The 12,928-nt window shown below is 34.6% G+C and overlaps 1 protein-coding gene across 2 annotated transcripts in view; it reads right to left on the bottom strand.

Moving 5' to 3' along the window:
* The window catches only part of LOC135223625 (uncharacterized), a gene marked incomplete in the record, with an annotated part of 381,927 nt that overhangs the window by 85,633 nt on the left and 283,366 nt on the right, over positions 1–12,928 (bottom strand). For both annotated transcript variants that reach the window (XM_064262235.1, XM_064262236.1), the window contains 1 exon segment: positions 6,568–7,117. In XM_064262235.1, coding sequence (XP_064118305.1) covers positions 6,568–7,117 — 550 coding nt within the window.

The following is a 12,928-nucleotide window of genomic DNA, read 5'->3' as shown; positions in this document are numbered from 1 at the left end:
AAAGCATCAAAAGGTGTCACAGTATTGACGAAACAACGGCCTTATATTCCCGACGATGTAGAAAATTGTTTATCGATAATGGGGTGGGTCATTTCTATAAAATTTTAAAGAACAGGCAAAAGCAAGCCTCCATAGAAAAATATTTTTTCAAAATTGTGAAAGACGACACAGTGTCGCGTAAGCGTAAAATTAGTGATCGTAGTGAACGGTGCTCTCTAGAGAAAGAACCAGAAAGTCTTCCCAGAAGTTGTTCACGGAGGGAGGATTTCCCCCCCAAGCCCTAACCCTCTCCTCCTCACCCTTCCCCTCCTCCCGTCTCCGTCAAGCCAGCAGCCACACTCGCCAAAGGTAAAGTTCAGGTTTTACTGTGCATGCATATTAAATCTAGTGTTTATATTTAATTTCATTCTTCAATTTTATAATTTTATGTAATTCCTACACGAATTTTCAACCTTAGTGAACAAAAATAAATGGAAAAATATGAATTGAAATGGTCATTCATGGTCGGGTGGAACGCATTATTTGCTTTTTATAACATTCTTATGGGAAAATCCATTTAGGTTACGAAGCAGGTTCTGGAACGGATTAAATTTGTAACCCAAGGTATTACTGTATATATATATATATATATATATATATATATATATATATATATATATATATCATATATATATATATATATATATATATGTATATATATATATGTAAAAATATATATATATATATGTATACTATATATATATATATGATATATATATATATATATATATATATATATGATATATATATATATATATATATATATATATATATATAATGTGTATATATAGTATAGATATATATATATATTTATATATATATTAGTATGTATATATATATTATATATATTATATATATAATATATTATATAGATATTATTATATTATTTATTATATATATTATATACTAGATATATACATATAGATGTATATATATAGATATAGATATAGTATATATATATATATATATATATATCTATATATATATATATATATATATATATATATATATATATATATAGAATAGATAGATATATATATATATATATATATATATATATATATATATATATATAATCTATATATCATATATATATATATATATATATATATATATATATAATAATATATCTATATTATATATATATATATATATATATATTTAATATATATATATATATTATATATATATATATATGCATGTATGCCAGATATCACAAGATTCCTTGCTTTCATCTGTTTTTAACAGGATCCACCTAGGCGCTAGAAATTATCCTATTGTTAAGACCGAAGGTTTGTTCGCGTAAGAACAAAACATTTTTATGATACAGAAATGATTTACTAATTTTAAAATATTAATACTGATCAATACTGTATTAGTAAGTTTAATAAAATTAAATGATATCACATAACTAATAATTCTCTCTCTCTCTCTTACAGGAATGTATGCTTTTTGTATGATAAATGATTTACTAATTTCAAATATTAATATTAATGTAAAGAGCAATCACTTCAATAAAGAAAATACTACAGTGTAGTAAGATTTTAGTTTATAAATTTTAAAAATTATGCAAGAATGAAGGAAATCCCAGTCTTCACGCATCTTTCTTTCGAACTCCAGCTCTCTCTCTCTCTCTACTAAGATGAGAGATTTTTATGGTACACGTAGGCTTAATATGTTTATTAATATTTTCCATATAATAATATTAATAAATAATAATAATAATAATAATCATAAATATTTAATAATAATAATAATAATAATTGTAATTACAAAAATCATATGTGAAAGTATTTTACAAATACTACAATAATCTTTCCATTTCTCTCTCTCTCTCTCTTACAGAGATGTATGTTTTCTGGATGATAAATGATTTACTAATTTTGGATGATAAATGATTTACTAATTTTCAAATATCAATATTAATGTAAACAGCAATAATAAAAATTCATTAAAGAAAATACTAAAGTGAATTAGCAAGATTTTAGCTTATAAATAAGAAAAATTATGTAAAAATGAAAAAAAATGCATTTAACCCCGCGTTAAATGCAACAACTGTCAAATTTATCAAGTAATGTGTCAGGAGGGGGAGTGTGTGTTGCCCTCTCAGGATCATGCAAATTCTCTCTCTCTCTTTTACTGAGATGAGAGAATTTCTATGGTACACGTGTATGCTTATTAATATTTTTGCATAATAATAATAGTAATATAACTAATTTCAAAATTCATATGTGATAGTATTTTAAAGAAGTACAATAATCTTAAAGAAGTACAATAATCTAGCCATTTCAGTCTTTTAAATAACGATAACCCTCTTTTGCCACATGAGATACTAGTATGTCCTAGTGGTAACTCTCGCCCTCTGTTTGGGCTGGAAGTGTATGTATAAGTATATCTTTAAGGACATTACTACATTTTATGGTAAAATAATAATATACAGTACTAGTTTACAAATAATATTAAGTTTAATGAGATTAAACAGTAACAATAACATTCTCTCTCTCTCTCTCTCTCTCTCTCTCTCTTTCTTACGTATATTTATTTGTTTTGTAGTGTACATATATGATTTACCTTATAACTAATTTTCAAATATTAATAAGACTAATTAAAAATAGCGATTCCCAGTCTTTTTTTTTTATCCACTTGAAGGAAGGTGGGCGGGGGAGTAAATGACAGTTTGATATACAAATTGGCGGAGGGGAAGGAGTCGGAGTCTAGGAGTTATTCTCTCTCTCTCTCTCTCCCTTATTATCTCTCTGTCTCCACAAATAATTCATAATTTCACTCTTGATGGTCAGATATGTGATGTTGCCATTTATTGGTCTGTCTGTCTGTCTGTCTGTCTGTCTGTCTGTCTGTCTGTGTTATTTGCTGTAGGTATATATTTTTAATGGTAAAATGTTTAAGATGACTTTGAAATTATATTAATAATATAACCTCAAATATTAATGCAGTAATAGGTTAGTAAATTTAGGTATATTTGAAGTAGGATGTTATTAAAGGTATACATCTGGTATCTGAACTTTCAAGACAGGCAGTTATTTGCATTTTTAGTGGTGGTTTTAACTATTCACGGGGGTGTCTGGTACACATCCCCTGCGAATATGGGGGGAACACTGTGTGTATTATAATATATATATAGTATATATATATATATATATATATATATATATATATTTTATATATATATATATATAATATATCACACTGGACCCCCCCGTATTCGAGTTCTCCAGATTCACAGACTCACACATTCATGGATTTCTCTCGGGAACGTTTCCCCGCATTATTCACAGAAAATTGGCAAATTTGTGGTAATTTTCCATGAGAAATATCCATAAATTCCCGTTTTTTTATCAATTTCATCATAAAATGCACTTTTTGTGTAAAACTATTGAAAAACCAATATGAAAATTTTTAGTGGTGTTTTCTTGAGTTTTTAACTAACAAAATAGGCTGTTTTTAGAGTTTTTATAGGGGTTCCAAACATTAGCGGATTCTAACTATTCACTGGGGGGGGGGGGGGGGTGGGGGGGGGGGGGGGGGGGGGGGGGGGGGGGGGGGGGGGGGGGGGGGGGGTCTGGTACGCATCCCCCACGAATACGGGGGGACCACTGGAAGCTCTGAAATTTTCAGCAGTTGCGGCGGGTAACATAGTTTCCCCCCGACTCTGCTTAAATCTTAAGTTGAAGATCCAGATCTCCTTTCTACCTACCTCATTCACAGTTTGTCTATACCTACCATGTTCATCTACGTCTACCTTGAGTCTTAGCTGCTCTTGTGATGGTACAGTGGGTGTCCCTTATTTTTTTGCTAGGGTCACCCACAATTGTTTGTATATAATGATCTCTATGATGTGGTCCCTTATTTTTATGCTAGGGTGACACATCTACATTTACAATGGTTACGGGTTTTGTATATTAAGACATATAAATTTATTTACTAGATTATAGTCTAAGTTTGTTCAGAATCATTTTATTATTATAATTGCTTTATTTACTTTTGTATATAATAACTATACACAGATGTTAAGTTCAACATATATTCCATGTAAGCCCTGTACATATATGTTAACTTTAAGGTAATTTTAAGGAATAATTTTCTAACTTGTATAATTGTGTATATGTATATTTTTTTGGCAATTATAATACTTTATTTTATTTTAAGTTTTATTGAGACCTTATTTATTTATTTTCTTTTACAATCTTGCGCTAATTCTCTGGCACGATTTCGCGCAGCGACACGAACTGAGCCCAGAAAAGGGATTTTGACGTAAGGAAAAATCTATTTATGATTGGTTCGTGTCGCCCAGCGAAATCCCACCCTACCCATCCCTGCGCTCAAGATTGTTCTGCTAACTTGCGGGATGGCCACCAGAGGCGCAGCAGTCGGTAGCGTGGGATGGAGTAGTAGTAGTTGCTGCCCACTCTGTGGGGTCGGCTCCCCTCCCTTCTTGTGGGGGTTTTGTCGTAGGAGATTTCTATTGTAAGAGGTTCGTGGTAGTGGTCTCACTCGCCCACTAGCGTTCATACCGACGCCCTCTTGGAGGGTGAGTGAGCGAGTCAGTTATACTGACCTTTTTTTCTTTATTTTATTTATTCTCTGGTATGTGTTAGTGCATTTACCTTAGAAATAATGGATTAAAGGGGATACTTTTTATTTCGCTGGGCGACAACGTACCAATCGCCCAGAAATAGATTTTTCCTTACGTCAAAATCCCTTTTTTCGTCTGATTGTCGTAATGTTTGCACCATTTTAAAATAGCCGTTACATAAAGTTTTATATATGGAAATGTGCACAATTTCATGTAGAATACATCTAAAAACAACCCATGGTTGTAGCTTTTATCAGTTTTGAAATATTTTCATATAAATAACTTTAAGTGCCAACATATCAACCTTTGGTCAATTTGACTCGACCGAAATGGTCGAAAAACGCAATTGTAAGCTATAAATAACTCTTACATTCTAGTAATATTCAATTATTTACCTTTATTTTGCAACAAATTGGAAGTCTCTAGCACAATATTTCGATTTATGGTGAATTTTTGAAAAAAAAAAAATTTTTCCTTATGTCCGCGCAGAAACTCTACCGAAAAAATCAGAATTTTTTTTGTCTGATTGTCGTAATGTTTGCACCAATTTAAATTAGCTGTTAATAAAGTTTTATATATGAAAATGTGCGCCATTTTATGTAAAATACAATTAAAAACAACCCATGGTTGTAGCTTTTATCAGTTTTGAAATATTTTCATATAAATAACGATAAGTGCCAAAATTTCAACCTTGGGTCAAATTTGACTAGACCAAAATGGTTGAAAAACGCAATCGTAAGCTAAAACTCTTATATTCTAGTAATATTGAATCATTTGCCTTTATTTTGCAATAAATTGGAAGTCTCTAGCACAATATTTCGATTTATGGTGAATTAATGAAATGAACTTTTTCCTTATGTCCGCGCGGTAACTCTTCCGAAAAAATCATAAATTTTTTCGTCAGATTATCGTAATGCTTGCACTCTTTTAAATTAGCCGTTACATTAAGTTTTATATATGAAAATGTGTGCAATTTCATGTAGAATACAACAAAAACAACCTATGGTTGTAGCTTTTATCAGTTTTGAAATATTTTCATATAAATAACGATAAATAGAAAAAATTCGTCCTTCAGTCAAATTAACTCGACCGAAACGGTCAAAAACTACAATTGTAAGCTACAACACTCACAGTCTAGTAAAATTCAATCAATTACCTTCATTTTGCAACAAACGGGAAGTCTCTAGCACAATATTTCGATTTATGGTGAATTTTTGAAAACGGCTTTTTTTACGTCCGCGTGTTACGAATTCATGTATCATTTTGTGATAAGATTTTCTCTGTGTTGCCTTGATCGTTTACAATGTGTTGTATATCAAAATGATCGCAATTTAGTGTACAATACAACGAAAAAAATTAACTCGTTAGCTTAAACGTTTTGTATACAATTATATATGAAATTTTTTTTTCGCGTTGTCATGTATCCCAATATTTATATATGATAATGTTATTTTTTTTAATTTCTGATGGTTGCATACTAAACTTCTTCAGGCAATCACAAAAAAGGAGCCAAAAATGAACTCTTAATCTTGAAAACTAAGCGTGCTGTGATTTTTTGAAAAAATATTTTTTCCGCTTCGGCGCTCACTCGTGAACACCGCCGGCATACGGGAGACGATTTTTAAAATACCGCTTCGGCGTTTAAGGGTTAAATTGAATGTCAAATCTCAGTACAAGGATGAATTGCTGTTAACTAGAAGTGTAAGCTTGCTCTATAATGAAGTCTTTGTTACATTAACAGATTTTGTTACTTATCAGTAAGCCAGACCCCCAAATGACTATTATGTTGAGGCACTGTCATATCAGAAATCAGGAATTTACAAAAAGTCTTCTATCAAATAACTAAATCATATTCAAGCTCCACACACACTACTTAAATTTAAATGAACAATAAAATATTGACTGATGCATAAGAACAAACTATAACTGCTTACCTTACTGAGATTTCTCTTAGCAGGCCAAAAGTCCCCTTTATGGGCAAGTACATATGCAAATAGCACTGCTGCTGACATTCGCAAATGGTGAATTGCAGGAGTGGAACACACCTGGCAACCAGTTTCCTCGTGTGGACAAGATTCAAACTGAACAAGTGAGGTTTCCTTTCTATACTTTAGTGAAGGAGACAGGGGTGCTTGTGGTACTGCTAAACTACTGACACGTTCAGCAGGACCCACAACTATCAACCGATCAAAACTAACTGGCTTCAAGTCATAGTCGTGATTACTACAACCTCGAATGCTTTCTTCATCAAAATTATCAGCAGCTGAAAAAATCTGAAAAGCTGGATGGTCTGGCGTATCTTTACAAGTTTTGGGTACTTCACTTAGGAATATCTCAGAATATTTGGACATGGCAGTGAAAGCTTGAGGATTGGATGGATGCACCACAAGGAGTGTTAAAAGACTGTCTACTTTCACAAGACAATCATCCAGTTGATCACAGAGTAAGTCTACACGAGCTAGCAGTTCCAACAACTCCCCTGTCCTGTCAATCAAACAATTCAATTAGCATTTTGGCAATAAACACAATACATTGCTATTCACATCAGTAAATGGTTAAAGGAATAAGGATGGAATGCTTTTCATATGCTCATTTCACTACAAACCTATCAGTACTTATAAAGGGATTTTGACAAAGGAAAAATCTATTTCTAAGGGAAGACCTGTGTCGGCCGGTGAAATGTTCCTATAGCACTCATTTCTAAGTATAAATAATAGTTAAATATACCAGAGAAAAAGCCATATGGAATGCTGGAGTTACTACCTCCAGCTCGCTCACCCTTAAAGGGTGTCGGTATAGCACAGGGGCGAGTGGAAGCCACTACCACAGATACTTTGCCAAATAGAAGTCTCCCCTCTCAAAATCCCTCTCCAGAGAGGTGCCGTTACAACAACAGCCTTCCGCTCGCTACTACTACCCCTCCCAGAATGCTTCATTCCTGAAATATGCACCTAAGCTTGGGCCAGCTAAAGGGTGGGGGAAAAGGAAAAGAGAGGGATGGGTTCACCAGGCGACAAAGGTCTTCCCCCAGAAATAGATTTTTCCTTTGTCAAAATCCCTTTTCTGGGCTCGACCTGTGTTGGCCGGTGAAATAGTAGCAGAGAATTGGCCATACAAGCTTGGTAAACAAAAAATTTATAAGACAGGAAAATAAAAATTCCTTAAAATTATTGTTTTAATGACCAAGGTAAGAATAACAAAATACAAGTGGTGAAAAGCACCTAATATGACCAAATCTACACTATTCTTTGAAAGTAACAGGTAATGAACATAAAATCAATTATAATAAGAACTATGTACATGTACAGGAGTGGGTTGAAGAGCAATCCAGTCCGGAACAAAAAGTAGAAAGGTAGGGATTAAGAGCGAGGCAGGTAGGTGAGAGTGAGTACCAAAATCAAAAAGTAAATAGAAATATACATGCATGAGTACCGCGAATAAATGAGGAACTACGCCTCTAAAAATAAACTGGCATACCGCTAGGCTAGCCTAGGAGGCCAGAACACAATACTCGCGCATAACGTAGAGCATACCACCGTACGCACGAAAGGGAACCAACACACTCCTGAGGGACTGTGATAACGAAAAAGAGGTCTACAAAAGGTTAATAACGTAAGATCAAACTGTAAAAAACAAAGCCTCGGTATACGTCAGGAGCAAGATGGGCCCTATAATAAGCTAAAAACGTAAGGTCAAACCGTAAAAGACAAGGCTCCCAGAATACATCAGGAGCGAGAATGACGAAAAGGAATATGAAAACAGAGGCCTATACAGGGAAGTGCTAAACGGTGAATAAAATACACACGAGATAAAAACTGATATATATAATCGCGCACGCTGCCAAACATGCACTTAAAATGGCGGATCGAGAGAGTGTCATCCCCGGCTCCCAAGAACAAGAAACTTAAAATAACAGCCAAAAAATGGTGCATCGTTGCCCCAAAGTGATCAAAAACGATAAATGTGATACTCAACTTAGATGAAGAAGCTTCTACATCAATGGAAGACATGATGCTTCGCGAAAAAAACTTCCTGGGGACAGCGAAAACTGGCGCATGCAGACACGAAAGAGTGCTATTCAGGAATGTGGCATTTTGGGAGGGGTAGTAGTAGCGAGCGGAAGGCAGTTGTTGTAACAGCACCTATCTGGAGAGGGATTTTGAGAGGGGAGACTTCTATTTGGCAAAGTATCTGTGGTAGTGGCTTCCACTCGCCCCTGTGCTATACCAACACCCTTAAAGGGTGAGCGAGCTGGAGGTAGTAACTCCAGCATTCCATATGGCTTTTTCTCTGGTATATTTAGCAATTATTTATACCTAGAAATAAGTGCTATAGGAATATTTCACCGGCCGACACAGGTCAAGCCCAGAAATTAACCATTTTCGTGGTCAAGACATATTACAGAACACTTCAATCCCACTAAAAATTAATAAAATGAAATGAGCCTACAGCACTTGAGGTAGAGTACACATATATGCAAATATTACTACTTAGTCTCAGATTGCTTCCCAGTTTCATTGTTCATGCACCTGCAAGTGTTAGTTAACTACTCATATGATTTTCTTATACATTTTATTTAATTGTGGTCTTTTTGAGTACTACCATGGTTTTTTACCTTTCATTTCTTTTCCTAATGTATTTTATACTTTTTTACTTATATGATGAAGTAATTAAAAGATTTTCCTTGATTTCTAACGATAGAGATTGACATCAAGACTGAATGATTTTCCCTCTATATTGTGAACAGTGTAACATACAAGGTGTCTTAAAAAAATATCCGACCTTTATTAAAAAAATACAGTGGTACCTTGACCTACGAATGTATCAATATACAGTAGTGCCTCAGGTTACAAAATTAATCCGTTCCAAAGCAGCCTTCGTAACCTTTTTTTTTCGTATCTTGAACTACGTCTTACATGTAAATTGCCTAATTCATTCCAACCCCTACAAAAACACCACAGTAAATTTCATAATAAGGCTAAACTGACCAATAAATAATGAAATTCAACAATTTGGACCATTCAATACCTAACGTAACCGAAACTGTACCTGTAAATGAAGTGTATTAGTGTACAGGGTACAAGAAATACTGTACGTACGTATGTAGTAAAATGTGGAACCTTAACTTTTACGTGAGGCGATGTCTGAAAATGGCGACATAGGAGGAGGACAAATGGCAGAAAACATGAACACTTAACTTTAAGAAACATTAACAAATGGCAGAAAACATTAACACTTCCTGATTATCTCCATCTTCGTCTCCATAGAAAGCATTCTCTTCTTTCCGTGAACTTCAGCAACATTCTTGGAACCCATGGCTAATAACGTAAGTAATTAAGTTCACACACAACATGATAAAGTAACTTGCAGTACAACGAAAGTGAAATCACTAACATGAATTTACGTTAACAAGCAAAATCTATGTGAAGGAACGAATTCCAGGTATGTATGATAACGCTGCCGAAACGAAATGGTCGAGGAACGCCTTTACGTAGATGCATGATGGGACAGATGCTGAGAGCAGGAGAGCAGGATTTTACGGCAGTGACTAGCATCATGTTTGTTTGTTTGTTTATTTGTATGGTGCTTTTACGTTGCATGGAACCAGTGGTTATTCAGCAACGGGACCAACGGCTTTACGTGACTTCCGAACCACGTCGAGAGTGAACTTCTATCACCAGAAATACACATCTCTCACTCCTCACTAGCATCAGGAACCAATGGGAGAGCGGGAGGATGGGGGCGAGTCTACTGAGTTGGCGGTGCGCGAGTTTTAAAATTGTTCTCGGCAGCCAGGGCGAATCTCGGACTTTACAGTACATACACCCTTTCGCAACCTGAATTATTTTCGTACACAGAAGCAAAAAAAATCTTCGCCTTTGCCTTCGTAACCTGGATTTTTCGTAAATAGGGACTTTCGTATGTAGGGGTATGACTGTATACGAGTTTTCCGAGGCACAAGTTGTCACTCAGACAATTTTTTGCTTTATTGCGCAAGCAAAAAATTGAGGTACGAGCTTGATATGCTGAGATATTTTTATGTAATAAAAATATCTCAGTCCTAGTCTACATAACATCATTTATAACATAACTACAGTAATTGTTTACTGTCATACGATGGTTGAAATACAAGGCAAATGGATGTTGTTGTTATCCAATTAGGTTGTACAGTAGACTCCCCACATTCGTGTTTTCCGGATTCGCGGATTTTTCTCTGGAACATTTCTCCCCATTATTTGTGAAAAATTCGCCTATTCACAGCAATTTTTCTATGAGAAATATCCACAAATTCTGTTTTTTTTATCAATTTAATCATAAAATACACTTTTTGTGGTAAAACTTAAAAAACCAGGTATAACAATTTTTAGTGGGTTTTTCTTGAATTTTAACTAACATAGGTTTTAAGCATTTTTATAGGGGTTCCAACTATTCGCTTTGGGGGGGGCGGGGGGGTGGGGGGGTCTGGTACGCACTCCCCACGAACTATGGGGGAACACTGTACAGCTAAAAAAAAAAAAAAAAAAGTAGTTTCTTGTTTAGTTGTTCATGGCTATACGCATTAATGCAAGGAGTATGAGCATGATGTTAAAACAATACTTTCATCATTCTCTTTTGCTGTTTTTGAACTTATTTAACCAGAAGATAGGATAAAGTTAGGCTATTGTAATTTGGTTCTCGCTCCCGAAGGCTATCATAAAATCGGATCATCGTAAGATGAATTATTGTAACTTGAACACTATCTGTACACTGTATAAACCTTATTATATCTATACATACTCTTTCTATTATATTTGTATACAATATTTGTTATTTAGAAATGTATTTTCCTTATTTAATAACATGAAACACCATAATATGGGGTGGCATTCTGAGGGTTCGAATAGATTAAGGACATTTTGTATTTTCAAAGGGGAAAATTGACTTGATGTGTGAGCAAACTGAGCTACGAGTTCGGCCACGGAACGAATTGAAGTTGTAGGTCAAGGTACCACTGTATACTCGTATTCAGATACAACAATCTTACACTAATCTCCTTCAATGTAGTCCCCTTGGGCCGCCACATACTTTTCTCAACAGTTCTGCCAGTGTCAAAAGCAGTGCTGGAACACCTTTTTTGGGATGAAAAGTAGTTGGTCCGTCGCATTCAGCATGATGTTTTCTCTGGACTGAAATCTACTTAAGAAGAAGAAGAAGAAGAAGAAGAAGAAAAAACTCTTATGGGATTTGCACACTATATCTGACTGACAACTTAGTACATACTTGACAATGTGTGTGTACGTACGTTTCATTTCTCTCTTTCTCTTTCTCTCTCTCAGCAACAAGCAATTGGCAGCTCCATCATAATAATGCACCTGCAAGAGAGAGAGAGAGAGAGAGAGAGAGAGAGAGAGAGAGAGAGAGAGAGAGAGAGAGAGAGAGAGAACATTTACACACATTCTATGGTAATTTATCCGTCAAGTAGTGCATGCAAATCCCTTAGTTGTTTTTATTTTATGAAAAAGAACCAGATTTCAGTCCACACAAGAAATCATACAGATTGCAAAGGACCAGCTGCATGGCATCTCAAAAGCAGCATTCCAGTACTGTTTCCAACAATGGCATAACCAATGGGAGAAATGTGAGAGAGTTCTTTGAAGGAGATTAGTGTGAGATTGTTTTATGTAACTGAATAAGAGTATTTTTTTATGAATAAAGGTCAGATATTTTTCAAAAACCTCACGTACTTTGTGCATTACTGTCTATTGTAGGTATTTGGATCCACAGTGACACTTCAACTTACCAGATAGTACTGCTTATTATCAGTAAATTACAATTATTTTTTTGCCAGGCTACCTTTTGAAATAAGATGTTTTTTTAAATGCTGAGTATAAAGTAAACTCTAGCTTATGCTACAACTACTGTACTGAGGAATTACTGTTAGCTGTGGTTTATCTTGAAAATGTTCAAGTGCTTGATATGCTATAAGGTCTTTGTTTCTTATCAGACTTTGTTGAGGGGTACTGTAAATCCTGTCTTCTTTTCTTACTCAGCACACAAAGCTGCAGTGAAGGTGTACTACATCACTGTAATAATTGCATGAAGGCACTGAAAAAGACCCATATGTATTTTTAAAATATGTCAACTTTGTACCTTTGAACTCATCAGCCTTTCCTGCAAGGGAAATATGGTAGAACAGTGAGGTTTTGCAAAAATGTGTTGTCTGTCAAGTTGCTGGGCTTATGACCAGCGCAATTCAGTATTATCATATCTGGTATTTTCATGGCTGAGCTGCCACTGCCACTACCAAGGATCCCT

This window comes from Macrobrachium nipponense, chromosome 10 (assembly GCF_015104395.2).
Source record: "Macrobrachium nipponense isolate FS-2020 chromosome 10, ASM1510439v2, whole genome shotgun sequence".
Taxonomy (NCBI): Eukaryota; Metazoa; Arthropoda; class Malacostraca; order Decapoda; family Palaemonidae; genus Macrobrachium; species Macrobrachium nipponense.
This window is presented reverse-complemented; position numbering and strand designations above follow the sequence as displayed.